The sequence below is a fragment of the Nicotiana tomentosiformis genome, chromosome 1 (assembly GCF_000390325.3).
Source record: "Nicotiana tomentosiformis chromosome 1, ASM39032v3, whole genome shotgun sequence".
In the NCBI taxonomy this organism is placed as follows: domain Eukaryota; kingdom Viridiplantae; phylum Streptophyta; class Magnoliopsida; order Solanales; family Solanaceae; genus Nicotiana; species Nicotiana tomentosiformis.
In genome coordinates, this window is record NC_090812.1 from 109,427,970 (window position 1) to 109,446,878 (window position 18,909).

Here is an 18,909-nt window from a genome sequence, read left to right on the forward strand (position 1 = left end):
TTGTCACATACTATTTCGGCGGGTATCCCAAATTGGCATATGATATGATCCCAGACGAAGTCTATAACTTCTCTCACTCTTACTTTCTCAAACGCCTGTGCTTCGACCCATTTAGAGAAATAGTCAGTCATAAATAAAATGAATTTAGCTTTACCTGGTGTCGATGGCAGAGGGCCGATGATATCCATTCCCCATTTCATGAATGGCCATGGGGATAGGATCGAGTGAAGTTGTTCTCCGGGTTGATGGATCATTGGTGCAAACCTTTGATATTTGTCACATTTTCGAACAACTTCCTTCACGTCTTTGACCATATCGATCCAATAATACCCTGCCCTGATTATTTTTTGGACTAATGGATCAGCACCGGAGTGATTCCCATAGGTGCCCTCGTGCACCTCACGTAAGATGTAATCGGTATCTCCTGGACCCAAGCATACTTCCAATGGTCCATCGAATGTCCTTCGGTATAGCGTTCCATATGAAGCCAACGTGAATCAAGCGGCTTTGGTCGGTAGGGACCTTGAATCTTTAGGATCCGATGGGAGCTTTTCGTTCTTTAAGTATTCAATATACTTATTTCTCCAATCCTAGGTTAAGCTCGTAGAATTTATCTCGGCGTGACCTTCTTCGATCACGGACCTCAAGAGTTGAACGATAGTCCCCGAGCTCAAGTCACCTTCCTCGATCGATGATCCCAAATTTGCAAGTGCATCAGCCTCACTGTTTTGCACTCGTGGAACATGCTGTAAAGTCCATTGTTTGAAATGATGCAAAGTGACATGTAGTTTGTCCAAATACCTTTGCATTCTATCTTCTCGAACTTTGAAGGTTTTGTTTACTTGACTTACCACCAACAAAGAGTCACATTTGGCTTCGATGACTTCTGCTCCCAAGTTTTTAGCTAGCTCGAGACCTGCAATCATGGCCTCATACTCGGCCTCGTTGTTAGTCAACCTGGAAGTTTTAATAGATTGTCTAATAGTGTTACCTATGGTTGGCTTTAAAACTATGCCCAACCCGGACCCTTTTACGTTCGAGGCCCCATCCTTAAAAATGGTCCATACCCTCGAGGACATACCTGATTTCAGCAAGAGTTCTTTTTCGACTTCGGGTACAAGGGTTAGCGTGAAATCGGCCACGAAGTCTGCTAAAATTTGAGACTTGATGGCCATACCGGGTTGCTATTCGATATCGTACCCACTGAGTTTGACGGCCCATTTGGCAATCGGCCTGATAGTTCGGGCTTGTGCAAAATATTACGAAGTGGGTAACTTATTAATATGCATATGGGGTGACATTGAAAGTATGGTCGTAACTTTCTAGAGGCGCTTATCAGTGAAAGTGCCAATTTTTCTAGGTGTGGATATCTAGCTTCTGCTTCTCCTAAGGTTCGACTTATATAATAAATGGAAAATTGCGGACCTTGCTCTTACCGAACTAGGACACCGTTTACGGCAATTTCTGATACTGCCAAGTATAAGCAAAGTTTTTCATCTGCTTTTGGAGTGTGAAGTAGTGGTGGGCTCGACAAATATTGTTTCAGCTCCTTCAACGCATGTTGGCATTCCGGAGTCCAAGCAAAATTGTTCTTCTTTTTGAGTAGGGAGAAAAATTTGTGACATCGATCTGATGATCTCGAAATGAATCAGCCTAGGGCCGCAATTCGCCCTGCTAGCCTTTGTACAGCTTTTATGATGTCCACAATGGTGATGTCTTCAATGGCCTTGATTTAATTGGGGTTAAGCTCGATTCCCCGATTTGACACCATGAAGCCGAGGAACTTGCCCGAACCGACCCCGAAAGCACATTTTTCGAGGTTGAGCTTCATGTTGTATTTTCTCAAAATCTCGAACGCTTCCTGCAAATGGGTCAGATGGTCCTCTGTGTGCAGCGACTTAACTAGCATGTCATCAATATAAACTTCCATTGATTTACCTATTTGTTCTTCGAACATTTTATTTACTAGGCGTTGGTAAGTAGCCCCCGCATTTTTTAGCCCGAAGGGTATCACATTATAACAATATGTTCCATATTTGGTGACAAATGAAGTTTTTTTCTGGTCTTCCGGGCTCATCTGGATTTGATTATACTTGGAGTAGGCATCAAGAAAAGTGAGGATCTCGTGGCCGGCTGTGGCATCGATCATGCGATCGATGTTGGGCAGCGGAAAAGAATCTTTGGGGCATGCTTTGTTCAAATACTTATAGTCCACACACATTCTAAGTTTATTTCCTTTTTTAGGCACTACAACTACATTGGCTAACCATTCGGGATATTTTACCTCCCGAATGGACCCTATCTTGAGAAGTTTGGTTACCTTGTCCTTTATGAATGCGTGCTTTACCTCGGACTAGGGTCTTCTCTTTTGCTTCACCGGTCTGAACTTTGGGTCCAAGCTTAGCCGATGCCTCGTTATGTCCGGTGGAATCCCCGTTATATCTAAATGGGATCAGGCAAAACAATCAATGTTATCGATAAGAAACTAAACAAGTTTCTTCCTGAGTTTGGGGCTCAACCCCGTTCCCAGGTATACCTTTCGTTCGGGCTAGTGCTCGATTAGTGTGATTTGCTCCAATTCCTCAATTGTTGATTTGGTAACATCATAGTCATCGGAAATCATGAAGGATCGAGGGACCCTCTGATCATCATCTTCTTCGCTCATCTGGTTATCTGGTTGGGTCGAAGCCAATGTCTGTGATTGCTATTTGGTGTCTCGTTCTCCTTCTGAGCCCAATCCCTTTACTGACGAAGGCGAGGATATTGGTTTCGCTTCTTCGACGGCGAACATTTCTTTTACGGCTAGTTTTTCTCTGTATACTGTTTTGACTCCTCTCGATGTTGGGAATTTGAGGACCTGGTGTAGGGTCGATGGTACAGCCCTCATATTGTGGATCCATGGCCTTCTGAAAAGGGCGTTGTACCTCATGTCACCTTCAATCACGTGAAACTTTGTTTCCTGGACGGTTCCGGCCATGTTTATTAGTAGAATTATCTCGCCTTTGGTGGTTTCACATGCCATATTGAATCCGTTTAAAACCAGGGTTGTGTGAACGATCTAGTCCCGCAGGCCGAGCTGCTCTACGACCTTCAATTTGATGATGTTGGCCGAGCTACCTGGATCAATCAACACACGCTTAATTTTAGTTTTATTCATGAGTACGGATATTACCAGTGCATCGTTATGAGGTTGTACAACCCCTTATGCATCTTCATCATTAAAGGACAAAGTTCTTATGGGTGTGTAATCCTGAGTTCGAGATCACTTTTCTCTCACGATCGATGTTTTAGTGCATTTAAGCATTGGTCCCTGAGGGGTATCGGCACCATTGATGATCATGTGAATGATGTGTTGTGGATCTTACTGCTCGTTTTGCTTGCCCAAATCCCTATTTTTAAAATTATTCCTCGCCCTATCACTCAAAAATTACCGAAGGTCGCCTTTGTTAAATAACCGGGCTACTTCCTCTCTTAGTTACCTGCAATCTTCTGTTTTGTTGCCATGGGTGCGATGATATTCGCACATTTGATTGGGATTCCTTTGGGCAGGATTGGTCTGCATGGGTCGAGGCTATTTAGTGTCTTTGATGCGTCCGATAGCCGACACGATGGCGGATGCATCAACGCTGAAGTTATATTCCGATAACCTAGGTGTTTCTATAGGATCGGCATATTTATAAAAGCCGCTCTTGCTCATAAGTCCCCGAGATTTTTGCCCTCGATCAATCCTTTGATTGTTCTGAGCGATGCTGCGTGTTGAACTGTTTTTCATCCGATCTGCGGCGTACGGTTGATATCGGTCTCTGTTCGACCTTTGTTCTCTGTCGTTCTCCCTTTGGTTTTTATTAGTTGTCATATTCTTATGCATGGATCCAGATGGAGCTCCCAACTGGTCATCTTCGACCCTAATTTTTTACTGATATCGGTTGTGTATATCTGCCCAAGTTATTGCTGTATACTCAATCAAATTTTGCTTCAGCCGACGTGATGCTATCAACCTTTGCTCGTTCAACCCTTGGGTGAAAGCTTGGACGGTCCAATCGTCTATGACCGGTGGCAATTCCATGTGTTCCATTTGAAATTGGGATATGAATTCCCTCAGCATTTCATTACCCATTTGCTTCACTTTGAAAAGGTCTGATTTCCTTGTTGTAATCTTTATGGCACCAGCATGTGCCTTTACAAACTAATCTGCTAACATGGCAAAAGCATCGATGGAATTTGGCGGCAGATTATGATACCAGATCATCGCTCTCTTTCAGAGGGTCTCCCCGAAATTTTTCAACAACACGGATTCGATCTCATCGTCCTCCAAATTGTTACCCTTGATGGCACATGTGTAAGAGGTGACGTGTTCGTTAGGATCATGCGTACCGTTATATTTGGGAATTTCGGGCATACGGAATTTTTTAGGGATTGGTTTTGGGGCCACACTCGAGGGAAAAGGCTTTTGTATGAATTTTTTCGAATCCAGCCCTTTTATCATTGGCGGAGCTCCGGGGATTTGATTGACCCTGGCATTGTATGTTTCCACTCTCTTGTCGTTGGCTTCGACTCGTTTTGTGAGTTCCTTGAGCAATTTAGTAATTTTGGGAGTGGTCCCCAATTTTTGTTCGTTTGATTTCACTATGGCGGGCTCTGTTATGGGGGTGATTTCTCGAAGCGGAGTGGGATTTGGCATGCTTTGTATATGAGTTTGGCTCTGCAATTGAGCTATCACTACTGGTTGGGCTTGTAACGTCTCGAAGATCATACGTAAGCTGGCTCCGATTTCCCCCATGTTATGGGTGTCTCGAGCCACGGATCGAGTACCGCTCTAAATGCTTTTTTCTGGTTCGAAACTCTGGTTCGCCTCAAGAGCCACTTGCGATTTGACATCTAACGGTACTTCGGCTCTAGATTCTGGTACTTCGATTTGAGCCTCAGTTCCATCATTAAGTGGCCTTCCGGCCCCGGGTACCAAGTTGTTGGTTTCATCTTGAAGGAAGGCTTCATGGTCGATAGGTAAAGCCATTGCTGATTCGAAGTTATAAACCGGTGTGTACTACAAATTTATATCAAACAACCACTGTTATCTTTAGACCCACGGTAGGCGCCAAACTGTTTACCCAAAAAATCAGATAATATTAAATTTGTGTATGGTTCTAAGGATATGCGATACAATTTGATACCAATAGTATAGAGAAATAGAAATATGAGTGTTCTTGGCTATGAGAATGGGAATAATGAGCAAAAGAATGAATAAGGTAAAAAATAAAGTAGCATCGGGAGATATCTTTCAATATAAGAAGTGATCTTATTTCTACAGTGTATTCTGCCTCCCTGCTTACAAGGATTCCCCCGTTTATAATAGAGGGATCCTACTTTGTTCATAATAAAATAAAGCATATAGTGGAGGACCCATGATGAATTGTCTCTTCCTCGATTCCCGCCAAGATTTTATCCCTTAGTACGGTTGTAACGGCTCTTGTCTGTGAGCACGATACTGGCTCGAAATCGTTATTGGGTCGAGCCCTCAGTTTTGGCTTGAGTTCGACCTTCGGGGTGGGCGTAGCGCATTTCCGACCTCGAAGCAATGTCTTGCGGATTAATTTGGCCACGGGCTCGATAAAAGTATCGAGCCGACTCCTCGATCATCCTTCGGACTTGAGGCTTATTTGTACTGTCTTCGGAACTCATTCCGAAACCCTACTCTAGTTACTTACCATTCGAACTCGACCGAACGTAGGAAGGCCGAAATCTATTTCGACTGTATACAAGTATAAGATATGGTTGTATGTATTTTGTTACCTACTCATCAAGTACTCTAACTCGACTAAAATTTCCCTAGCTAATTAACAGCAACACTAAATTTATACTACTTAGCAAAAGATAATGTCAAGGCAAGTAAAAGTAGTATTTTTGTTGAATTCATTTTAATACTACTGGTAGAATTTTTTTTAAAAAGGTTTTATGGTGTGCCTCATACAACTAACATTAGTTGTGTGAGGCCTCTTTTTCTCAACAAATTTGTAGACCCATATCTTATACTTTTGGGTCCAAAATATTTTGGGTCCACAAAATTATGAGACAAAAAAGATGTCTCATGCAACTAGTGCCAGTTGTGTGAGACACAAAATAAAATTATTCGAAATTAAAGGATATAGGGGGGACTTTTATGAAGTAATGTGCAACTTTTGTGAACCTTCCTTTCTCATTTATTTTTAATGATGTTAGGATAAGAGCCTGTTTGGATTGGCTTAAAAAAATGGGTTTTCACCAGAATAAGTCAAAAAAGTAATAAGTTGGGGTTGCCCAGTTTATTATTTTTAACTTATTTTACGCATTTTTTGATTTTGCCAAACACCAAAAAAATCTTTAAAAAAAGAACGTAAAAGCTTATTTCACTAGCTTAAAAGTCAATCCAACCACCCTTTAAGTCTTTAGTATAAGTGTTGTCGAAGGATGCGTCGATACAATGCAAAATCAAATGTGCACAGCCATGTCGGTTTTTCTTGTTGAGAATATGTTAATCATCATTAACTTTTTTTAATGAGTAGAAAATTTAATTTATTTAGAAAGTAATTTAACTTTTCAGCTTAGGGAACTTAATGAGTCCCAAAAAGGTGTGGTCCAGTGAGTGTTTGAATCCTTAGGTAGAAGTCGGTATTTTTTATTGTTCTTCGATGATTATGGTAGAATGAGTTGGGTTTATTTCTTAAAATTCAAATCTAAAACTTTTGAGAATTTTAGGAAGGCGTTAGTAGTGAAGCAGAGTGGGTATTCTATAAAGGCTCTTCGTTCAGATAGAGGTAGTGAAATCACATCTAAAGAATTTGACAGAGACTTCAAAATACTCTCTCTACTTCCCTTCCTTGTGTTTAACTCCCCAACAATATATTGGCATCAAAGCCAGGAACATTGAGAGATATCCACAATCAAATAAAAAATTTGAGGTGAAGCCGGATAAGTGTAAATTTCAACCACGTATTAGTACCTTCTTGCTTTAGTTTTTAGTCCGAAAGTAGTAATTTTTATTTCCGAATCTAATGAAATTGTTTGAAATACATGCATGCTGGAGGATGTGAGCTCAATGAATAAATTTAACTCAAAAAGGAGATGTCCCATCTCAACAAGTCAAAGAGGAGCAGTGCAGATAATTGTGCGGTTCGCATAACTTATTCTGTGACCACAGTTGAAGATGCGGCCTGAAGAAAGACAAGTGCAGCCGCAGACTTAACCCTTGAAGCCTTAGAAGAGTTCAGCAGAAGTGCGATTAGCACACCAAATTATGCGACCGCAAAATACGTTCGCACTAACAAGTTTGGAAAGATTATAGAAGCTGCAGGAGACCAAATCTGAAGCCTCCCTGAAGTGTGGTCCGCCGCCAAATTGTGCAGGCACACAAGCTAAAGTGCGGCCGCAGAAGTTACTGAGTGGCCGAAGAATCCCTCCCACTGCAAGAACAAAAGAAGAAAGTGTGGTCCGCAGCCAAATTATGCGGCCGCAGAACCTCCCGGAGGGCATTTTTGTCAGCGAATTATTTGGTACTATAAATAGATGAGAAATACTTTTTTAGGGCAACTTTATGTACTGTAGCAACTGGTAGCAGTTAGTTTAGCTATTTTGGGGAACTTGAGGCAACAATTAGAAAAGACCCAATACTTTTACTCTTTAATTTTAGTTTTATGTCTGAAATTACTTCTTCTTTCCATTTTCTATGTCTTTGATTATGAGTAGCTAGATTTTATCTAGAATTGTGACCCAAACTTTGTGTGTAAAACTTATGGATATTTAATATTAATGCTTGTTATTGATTGGGTGTTTGTTATTTAGCTTTGTTTATGCTTTATATCTAGAATTAGTGGTTGCAAATGTTGGTTCATGCCTATTTGATTTAGTTCTTACTTGAGAAAGAGGAACCTAGTCTAGGAAAACTTAGCTAACAAGAAATTGAACTAATTGAGGTTTTGATTAGTTTGATTAAAGGATTTGAAATAGAGATAGGGATAATCTCACTTGGGCTCATATTAATTGTTTAGATATTATTTGTTATTTTTAACTTGATTTGAAGTGTGCTGCAAAGGTAAGTGTTAGATGTGAAATGGTAAACAAAGTTGTGTCATCAAAGCTAGAAATGCGGACCACACTTTTTCTTTGTGCGGCCGTAGAAAAGTAATGACGACCGCAGAAGCTCTCGTGCGATTGCCAATTTCCTCTACGCGCCACACTTACAAGAGTCAATCTTAGGTGCTAAATAGAAGGTCCTCTGAACTTTTCTCCCAACAGTGTGGAGTAATAATGCGGCTTTCACAAATTATGTGGTCGCAAAATCACAACATCAGAGAGGTGGTTGTACTGCATTGTCAGGAGTGCGGCCGCACTTGAAAAAACACAGACCGCACAATCATGTTTTCCACTGGAGGCCAGGTAACAGAGTGCATACCGCACTTAGAATTGTGCGGCCACACTCGTCTCTCTAACCCTCTTATTTCTCCAATTATAAATAGAACAGTAGCCTCCCATTTTAAATTTTTCACTCTCTTCACTTTCCTACCATTACTCTAAGAAGTGCATGTTTACTTGCAATTTGGATCACAAACAACCTTCCACTCACTTGAATCTTAGTACACTTGCACTATCTGGTATGCATCGCTTCAATCTTGTTGATTTTATTTTTTGAATTTATTTTGATTTTTTGACTTCTTTTAGGCCATTTGTTATTACATTCCTTCAATGTATCTATGTGGGGTAGTTTAATACTGAGAAATTGATAAATCATGTTTAGATTGGGTTGGGTTGCTTGTTTATCATGCCTATACCATGTTGCCCAGTAGGATTGAACACAATGTTTACATATTCTAGGTTAAACAAACTTGTCCCGTCTTTGTTCTTGACTATGCGGACCGCACTTGGAATTGTGCGGTCCACAAACTGTTGTTTAGGGTAACTAATTGGATTGTTTTTAGTGCGGTCGCACTTTAATTATGTGGACCACAAATTTTGTTGTGAGGCTGCAGATTTGGTCCGCACTAATAATCAGAGACCTTCTCTCTGAGTATCTCAAGTGCGGACCGCACTTGATTTCTGCGATCACAGATGGCCTTTGCACTGTCTATCAGAGAAGAAGAACCTGAATACCTAGCACACTTGTGCCGAAGTACAGCCCGTATGTGGAATTGTGCGGTCTGCATTTCCACATTGCGGACCGCACTTCAAAATGTACGTATCGCACTTGACCCTTTTCTACTACATGCTCAAAATCCTGAAACCTCACTACTTTTATGATGTCCTCACATATTTATACGATTCTTAATTGTTTACAACATGAATTTCAATTGACAAGTCTCTTTATGCATATACAGAAAGTGGTGCGATCAAGAGATCGAGGTAAATCTTCAAAAGGAAGAGGTGAATCTTTAAGGACCAGGGCATAGGTGCCATGCACCCAAGTGCACAACGAGCAATTACTAAGAAGACAACTGCAAGCTGGGGGAGAGGTGGAAGCCTCTCAGAGTCGAGTTCTTATGCCCCGTCTAGGGAGGCCTCCCAGGGAAATTCTGTATCTTTTCCGAAGAAGCACGCTGAAGAACAATCCAGGCCATAGAGGCAGTCTAAGCCTCAAGATGTGCCTTCTACATCTCACAGCACCTTCCAGGGTTCATATAGTGACAGTCATGAGTCCAACGCAACTGCTCTGCACTCTGATTCTGATGATATTCCAGATGATGGGAGAGGCAGATCAGGTGCACATGCAGGCATGGCACAATCAAAAAAGAAGGTTGTCTGGGAAGATATATTCTTGAGTTTGCAAGCATTTTCATATTTCTGAATATGGTGGAAGGAGAGATCCTTGACTCATGAAAGGCAATTCCTCCTAAAAGACTTAGATAAATACAACCCCGCAGTCTTAGACCAGTTAACCAAGAGAAAGGGGTGGATGGAGTTTACTGAAAAAGGGGTGGATGGAGTTTACTGAGAAACTGGTAGATGTGAAGGATCATATTGTCTGGTAATTCTATGCCAACACAGCACATATTCTCAAAGGGACAAAGATCACCAAGGTGCGCAACCTAAAAGTGTAATTTGATCAACACACTTTGAATCCCTACTTGGTGTTTGATTATGTGGAGCCGAAGGAGTATCTGGAGAAGTTATCTCTGAAAGATAAGGCTATTCTTTCACCTGGACCTACTCCCCCTTGGATAGGTATCGGGGTGACAATCCTACAGAACACTCTAAGCTTCAAGGCAAAAGGATGGCAGACCTTTGTGTGTAGCAGACTTAATCCGTGTTTGAATGAGAACAACTTGCCCCTTCCACGATCTATATTGGTGGCTTCTATTATGGCCGAGTACTCGATCAAAGTGGGTGCCCTGATGTCATCCAACATCTCACTTCTTGCACAATAGGGTAACACCTCTTACCCCTGCCTCAACCTGTAATGGTAGCTCCTTTTTCATATGATATTCCATCTACTTCGGTTGAGCCTTCTACCAGTGTCGCAGCAGATATCCCTGAGCCACTATCCTCAGTTCCTACTATAGTGCCTATCCCATCTCTTAGGTCAGTGCATATGCCTACAGGTCCGTTGTTTGCCTTGCGGGTCTCTCAGATACAATAAGCTACTTCAAAGTTGTCTGAGATCTCCAGTATAGTTGCAGGGTAGTCATCTTCAGAAGCTCCATTAGATCCCTCTGACATAGATAAGAAGCTTACCACAGAGTTGGACAACCAAAAGGTGATTATGGATACACTGGTACAACATGGTGCAATGATTGAGCGGTTGGACCAAGCGGGTAAAGAAGATGAGGAAGACACAGGCTAGCAAAAAGTCAGTTGATGCACTTCGAGCTGAGGTGACCCGGATAGCTGAGGCTGGTGATTTGCCTTTTGACATGCTGCTAGACCCCGCCCAGCCTCACCCATCTCCATCCTCTCATGATGATCTCGTTGCTTAGACTGAGGAGTTATGCCTTGCATCTGACATTGTTGAGGCAGTGCGTGATATACTCAGCTCTCAAGACGCCCCCACACTTGATGATGGTATTCAGTTAGCTGAATCGGTTGGGACTGATGTTGTTGGTAACACTATGATGACTGAGGACACTTAGGGAGTCTCTTCACCCTCTATACTCTATGATCTTATTTTGTTAAGCATTAGGGACAATGCTTATTTTTATTGGGGGGATGGGGGAGAAGTTTAGCAGAAGCGTGCTCTGCACACCAAATTGTGCGGTCGCAAAAGAAGTTGCACTGACAAGCTTGGAAAGATCAGAGAAGCTGCATGAGACCAAATCTGAAGCCTTCCTGAAGCGCGGTTCGCAACCCAATTGTGCAACCGCAGAAGCTCAAGTGCTACTGCAGAAGTTACTGTCCGGTCGCAGAACCTCCCGAAGGGCATTTTTGTCAGCGAATATTTGGGCACTATAAATATATGAGAAATACTTTTTTAGGATAACTTTATGTACTAGCAACTAGTAGCAGTTAGTTTAGCTATTTTGGGAAACTTGAGGCAACAATTAGAGAAGACTCAATACTTTTACTCTTTAATTTTAGTTTTATGTCTTAAATTACTACTTCTTTCTATTTTCTATGTCTTTGATGATGAGTAGCTAGCTTTTATCTAGGGTTGTGGCCCAACTCTAGTGTGTAAAACTTATGGGTATTTAATATTAATGTTTGTTATTGATTGAGTGTTTGTTATTTAGCTTTGTTTATGTTTTACATCTAGAATTAATGGTTGCAAACATTGATTCATGCCTATTTGACTTAGTTCTTACTTGAGAAAGAGGAAACTAGTCTAGAAAAACCTGGTTAACAAGAAATTGAACTAATTGAGGTTTTGATTAGTTTGATTAAAGGATTTGAAATAGAGTCAGGAATAATCCCACTTGGGCTCATATCAATTATTTAGATTGCTACACATTTGGTCTTGAGAAAGCCAATTTTGGCATAACCATTCTTTGACCGAGAGGTATTGAGTATGGGTAGTTGAGAATTGAAAGTCATAACACACTCTGACCTACCCAACAAGCATAGATTTACTCTAGCCATTAGGTTTACACCTAGGTGAAGGTTACATCCCTAGGTTTTCCCTTATTTCTTAAAAACACCAAAAACATTCTATTCCTTAGTTGTTACTACTTAGTTTAATTTCTTAGAAGTCAACTTAGATAACAATTTATCACCGTTGTTTGAAAGATAAATCTAGTTATTTCACGTTCTCTTCTTAAGTATTTATCTTAGCATCGATCTAAACTCCCTGTGGATTCGATCTCGACTTGCATTGGGTTTTTATAATTACAACATTTGTTTCATAGTGGTTAAATTGGACATGATCAAAGGCTAAGAGTAAAAAAAAGTAAGACGCACAAAATTTAGAGGAAGCTATGGCAAGCAACGATACAAATTCTTCATCCCAGCCCCTAATTCCAATATTTAAAGGGGGAAAATATCATATTTGGAGTCTCAAAATGAAGGCAATGTTCAAGTCCCATGAGCTATGGGATTTTGTGGAGAACGAGTATGTTGAGCCAAACCCGACACCGGCTCAACCAGACCAACAACTACGGGAGACTCGCAAGAAAGATGCAAAGACACTATTTTTCATCCAATCGGCACTGGAGGATGAATATTTTTCCCAGATTGCAACAACAACAACCTCCAATCAAGCATGGGAGACTCTAAAGCACAAATATTTGGGGGACAAGAAGGTAATTATTGTGAAATTACAGACATTTCGTCGTGAATTTGAAACTTTAGCCATGAAATATAAAGAGATTGTGCAAGAATTTATGTCTGGTTTCTGGAATTGTTAATCATATGAAAGCATATGGTGAAATTGTTAACAATGAAACTGTTGTAAGTAAGGTGTTGAGAAGTTTAACAAAAAGCTTTGACGATGTTGTTGTTGCCATAGAAGAATCTAAAAACCTATCTACTTATAGTTTTGATGAACTAATGAGTTCATTGTTAGCCCATGAAGTTCGGATCAGTAGGTCCTATGAAGAGGTATATGAGAAAGCTTTTCAGGTGAAGGGGGAGCCTCTTTACAAGGTAAAATTAGAATTTTCTGATGGCCAAGGTAGAGGAAGAGGTGGCTATAGTGGTCGAGGCGTGGCAGCGACAGGAGAAGAGATCAATTTGGCAATCAACATCAAAATAAAAATAACATTCAATATCGATATTGCAAGAAGTCGGGCCACATAGAAGCTAATTGTTGGACCAAGAAGAGGGATGAACAAAAGCACAGAGGAAATTGAAGAGGGGAGTCAATTATTCATGACCCAATCTCATATCAATGATGGCTTTAATGGAGTTTAAAGAATTTGATATGTCCCAAAAGGGTGTGATCCAATGAGTGAGTGTTGAATCCTTAGATGGAAGTCGATTTTTTTTGTTGTTCATTGATGATAATAGTCTGAATGAGTTTGGTTTATTATGATTTTGTAAAAAAATTCAATAATTTTGAAACAAAGTTTTACAAATAAATGATTAACTTAAGACAAAACGTAACTTCATTACCTAGTAAAATATTCCCATAACAAAACTATTGAACCTCATGTTTCTTAATGACGTTCTACAAAGGCATACTTTTAATCCACTTTTCACACCTCCAAGCTTTATCTCAATACATGAAAGAACCAATCAGTTCTTCTAAAAGAAAAGAAAGATGGATTTTCGGATCGCTGATCTTATGAGCTGGAACGATTCTGTGGTCCTCATGGTTCCTTCTTCAATCATATATTTGGGAAAATATCCATGCCAATACTCTAGCACTGTTATTATGACCTTCTTCAGTATCATCTTAACTATTTCATGTGTCATTTTCATGGGCAAGTCTAAATAAATATTTTCGCCTAAGTATAATGTCCAAAATAATAATATGTTATACGCATATAAAAGGTCTTTTAACCTTTATTTTTTTGAGATCATCATATCATATATACAATGAGCATCTATCCTAATATTTGAAGAAATCAGATTTCAAAAATCACAAAGGGCATACTAATTAAATAATATTAAGTAGTAGAACTCGATTTTGCCACTTTCTTCTTCAATCGTTCCCTGAAGTTGACATCTTCATGCAAAACTCTTTGATGCAAAACACATTACATTGTGGGCGGCAAAGAAAGCTACTATGTCTACCTCAACAAATGGTTCAGTCTCACTTGGCATTTTTCGAAAAAATCTGCAAGAAATCCTTGAAAATATTGCGAGAGTAGAACAGAAATGTAAAGTCGTGGACCATTATTTCCAAATTTTGGAGTATGATTGGTGTCTCTGCTTCTTGCATGTACTGCCAAGTGCAAACTTTCATTGATTTGCAGATCTTCTCAGTAGTCCTACAGATTGGTTTGTGTCACAATGTAAAATCTATAGTGGAAGGGAAGATCCATGTGCGATAGTTCATTAAGTTGAAAGAAAATTATTGCCATTTTTTGGTATCTTTTATGGGGTCTTAAAAGCAAATTCACATTGCATTCTAGTTTCATTGCCAAGCTAGCAGATTGCTCCAATAAAACTGTAACTGGCGAAACTTTGGATCAAGTTGTATTAGACACCTTTTGAAGTCATGGTCAATTATCTAAATTTTGTCTGTCAATGTTGATTTACTACTTAGTACACATGCATAGATGACAGACATAGAAGCCATTTTAAAAGGACCTTCGCTGGGGAGATAGGAGGAAGCTCTCTCCACCCCTGTTCGTCTTCAAGCGCTGTGCTTCATTCGGAGAAATCTGGTAAGCGTTGGTGAGGACCTCAATAGGCATGGCTCTGATCACTGATGTGTAACCTGCAAGTTGGCTGTTCATTGGCTCACTGCTTGTCCTCCACACCACAAATTCCAATCCATTCTGTCCTGCTCTCACTGTTGAGGCGAAGTACTGAGGAACCACAAACATTTCTCCCTGGTTTACTCTGTCGTTCATCACTTGTTGTCCACTGTGGTCTACTACTTGCACTTGTGCCTCTCCTCTTTGCACGTATACCACACAGTGGCTGTTCACTGACCAATGTGGGGTCAACAATGCATTCTGCATCCACCAATTTAGTACAATTTTAATCAACAAAGTCATAGTAATTGAGGTTGTTTCAGTTTAATCAACCTGAGAAAATTAAAAAAAGATTTACCGGATAGAGGGTGCCTCTAGAAGCACTCATGTCCATGTATTTAAGGATGGGAAGTTTTTGGCGATTGACATGGTTAATTTTGCCGGCTTGCCTTGAGAAGATGTCAGCTTGTGTTCGGTGTTCAAGATTGGTGCGAATTTTCATTGTGCAAATGTTTTCTTCCAAGCCATTTCCTGTTGCTTCCTCCCACCATTGCTGTCCTCGTCGTGGTCGCCCTTGCTCTTCTTCAAATTCTCCTTCTTCTTCGTCGGGCCTAATCATTCTCATTCCTTCCCTCACATTCACAATTAGTCCACGTTCGCTCTGCTGCTCTTCTTGCATCCTCCTTACAATCTCGGCTGGGATGTTGAAGGCCTCAGCCATCAATTCTGTGTCGAAAGCACGGAAAATGTTCTGGAACCTCTGCCTGCTCTGTAGTCTTTGACCTGCTTGAGTTTGTTGCCTTCCACTTTCTGGTACTCCACCAGCCAAGTAGAATGCCTGCAGTCCAAAGACATAGCCAACCAATTATGAAATTGCATGAACAAAAAGTCATCAAATTGTAGAAACTAATGAATTTTACCCTCAAGTTCTGATCAAGCTGGTTGGACCGGTGGTTGAGGTCATTGACAGAGACGGCAACGAGCTCCTCCTCACCATCATTATAGCACCAATGAGCAGCGCCAGCTGGAAGTGCCACGACATCTCCTTGGCGAATGCGGTGGACCTTCTGGTGTTGGTCACTTCTGCGGCCTTGGCCCCTCTCTTCCCTTGGCTCTCGGCCAGCCTGGAAGGTCTGAGACTGAGATTGGAAAGTCTCAGCACAGCCAGGGTAAGTAATGCCAATCAATCCCTGGCCCCGCTCAATGTAAACCAAGCGAGGCATGGGATGGAAATTAGGCAGGGAAAGAGAATTGCGGCGGATGACACTCCTCATGGGAGCAACTCCAGCACACTGGAATTGCTCCTCGTTCTCGTCCCACAGCTCAGTGACGCCGCCCTCTGACTCAATTCGGTTAGTGGGCTGGCTAGCAGTGAGCCTTGTTAAACGGCATTGTTGGGCTTCAGTCAGACGAGTGCCTCTCTGACCCTCCTGACGGCCTTGCTGGCCCTGAAAGTCTCTAACTGCATTTGTTGCGGACAAGAGAAAAGCAGTGAGGAGTATAGCTAAAAGGAGTTTAGTGGTGACCGCCATGGCTAATTAGGATTGATTTGTTAACTACAAAGATGGGATGAGATTTGGAGAAACTGAGGCCTCCTTCTTATAGTGTTGGAAGTGAACTAGTCGAGTGGCCGTGTGGCATTAATGAACTCTGTTTTCTTTTGCATGGTGAAGGTGTCTTCATTTCAGCTATTGAAGGACACCTTGCAATGGTTGTTCGAAGGAATCAAACTACATGCAAACTGACCTGTGTTAGTTTTTATGTTCTTTTACTTTTTCCTTTTTGTTTGATTAAATGTTACTGTAATTAGTTTTTGATGCTTCATTTTCCCTTCTTGGGAAAAATATGACGTGGACGTATACGAATTCAATTGCTTATTTGTATTATTGGCTTTACGATATGGGATTCAAAATACTACAGCAAGGATTATTAAAGGTGCCGATTTAGAGGTGTCAGATTGTGATTCCTAACTTTGCACTATTGTTAATTTTGAGGGACCTACTTTAGTGTAAACTTACCTAAATATTTTGAACTATATAATCAGGAACCTAATTAATTACCTCACTCAAGAAGAAGAAAAAACTATAATTAAAGAATATGTACACTGCTCCAAATTTATGATAATGATTGCACCACTAAAAAAAGTGAAAAAAAAAGTGTTAAGCGGGAATTGATCCATGTTTTTTGAGTAAATAATTAAGTATTGAAACAAGTGCGTCATTCAATCTTTATGGAGCATGGGTACCAATACATAATATTGGACCAATTCTACAAAATACGTACCTAAAATATTTAGTTTAGCGAAAGAATCATGAGTTCACGTGCCCCGTAATTTTAGCTATAGATCCTGTTGGGATTTTAAACTTGTTAGCTTAAAGAAGGTGAATTAGAAATGGAGGAAAAAATGAAATATTTGAGTTTCCCTTGGGAAAGGGGCATTGTCTCATATCGGAGAAAGAAAAGGCTTTTGATGGGTATATATATAATTGCTCTTCTTCTAGCTCTTAAAGAGTTAAGAAAAAGGCAAGACTCGCGCCGTCGTCGTCGTCGCTCGCTAGGCTTCGGCTTCGGATAACCAGAAAGTTTAATTGTTTATTACAGCAATACAGAATAATAACAATCTTAAGCAAAAAAAAAAATTTATATATTCTGTATTTTGTTTGTGGAGATTAAAACCTGTGTGGTTTCTACTCCTTCTGAATTTTACTATTCTGATTTGAAGATATAAAAACTTCATCAGAGTATTGAAATTCGTAAGACGATTTGAAGAACATAAAACTTCATCATTTTTTTGTAAAACAGTATATAAAAACTTCGGTTTTATTTATTATACATACTATTTTTTTGTTAATAACAGTATTGTGTATTGTTCTGATTTTGCCATTAATTGAACTCTTCTGTTGTTTACAGTGAGAAATGGCAATTGATAACGGAAATTCTTTTGCGACTATTGCGGCAACGACGATAGACTCGTCAAGCCGGACTGTTGTTCCACCGGCAGAGAAACCGGAAAAAAATTTCGGAGCCAACTTCAAAGGATGGCAGCAAAGGGTGTTCTTCTGGCTTACCACACTTGCTATGCAAAAATTCACTAGTGAAGAACCTCCAGTGCCTGCTGCGGACATGCCGGACAACGAAAAATTCATGATTGTTGAGGCGTGGAAGCAGGAAGATTTTCTTTGCAAAGGCTATATCTTAAGCGCTTTAGAGGATGACTTGTACAATGTGTACAGTGCGATGAATATTTCGAAAGAATTATGAGACGCACTTGAGAAGAAGTACAAGACTGAAGATGCATGCTTGAAGAAGTTCGTGGTTGCCAAGTTTCTAGACTATAAAATGATAGACAGTAAAACTGTTGGAACCCAAGTTCAAGAGCTTCAACTTATTTTTCATGACCTTATTGCTGAAGGTATGGTCATGAATGAAGCATTTCAAGTGGTTGTAATGATTGAAAAATTGCCTCCCTCGTGGAGAGATTTCAAGAACTATCTTAAGCACAAGCGCAAAGAAATGAAGTTGGAAGATCTTGTGATTCGTCTCAAGATTGAGGAAGACAACAAAACAGCCGAAAAGAAGTCTCGTGGAAATTCAACGATCATGGGAGCTAATATCGTTGAGGATACTGCTCCAAAAAGTAAGAAGAGAAAGAGGTCTTCTGGACAGACTAAGGAGCAGAACAAAAAGAAATTCAAGGGCAGCTGCTATAATTGTGAAAAAATCGGTCACAAAGCCCCTAATTGTCGTCTCCCGAAAAAGTATAAGAAGAAGGGACAGGCCAACATAGTGGAGAAGAATTATGACATTGATGATCTGTGTGCAATGCTTTCGGAATGCAACCTAGTTGGAAATTCGAAGGAGTGGTAGATTGACTCTGGAGCCACTCGACATGTTTGTGCTGTCAAGGAAGCATTTGCGACTTACTCTACTGCTGGTCCCGAAGAAGAGCTTTCCATGGGAAATACTGCAACAGCCAAGATTGAAGGTTATGGAAAGATATTCCTGAAGATGACTTCCGGCAAGGTGTTAACGCTCAACAACGTTCTTCATGTTCCTACTATTAGGAAGAATTTATTTTCTACTTCTTTTCTTGTTAAGAACGGATTCAAATGTGTATTTATTTCTGATAAAGTTATTGTAAGCAAGAATG

At 40.4% G+C, this 18,909-nt stretch overlaps 1 protein-coding gene across 1 annotated transcript; it reads right to left on the reverse strand.

Moving 5' to 3' along the window:
- Window positions 1-14,507: 14,507 nt before the first annotated feature.
- LOC104115168 (11S globulin seed storage protein 2-like) lies at window positions 14,508-16,340 on the reverse strand. Its single transcript, XM_070189384.1, has 3 exons — window positions 15,680-16,340; window positions 15,118-15,597; window positions 14,508-15,020 (listed from the first exon to the last, which is right to left on the reverse strand). The coding sequence occupies exons 1-3, from the start codon at window positions 16,289-16,291 to the stop codon at window positions 14,640-14,642; spliced, it is 1,473 nt and encodes a 490-aa protein (XP_070045485.1). The 5' UTR covers window positions 16,292-16,340; the 3' UTR covers window positions 14,508-14,639.
- Window positions 16,341-18,909: the final 2,569 nt, after the last annotated feature.

What these genes read in the sequence shown, in the direction of transcription:
- LOC104115168 (XM_070189384.1), bottom strand. Translation starts at nt 16,291, where the DNA reads ATGGCGGTCACCACTAAACTCCTTTTAGCTATACTCCTCACTGCTTTT. An exon ending in AGCTTGATCAGAACTTGAGG is followed by an intron (nt 15,598 to 15,679) that starts GTAAAATTCATT and finishes TTTGGACTGCAG; the next exon opens with GCATTCTACTTGGCTGGTGG. An exon ending in CTAGAGGCACCCTCTATCCG is followed by an intron (nt 15,021 to 15,117) that starts GTAAATCTTTTT and finishes TGGTGGATGCAG; the next exon opens with AATGCATTGTTGACCCCACA.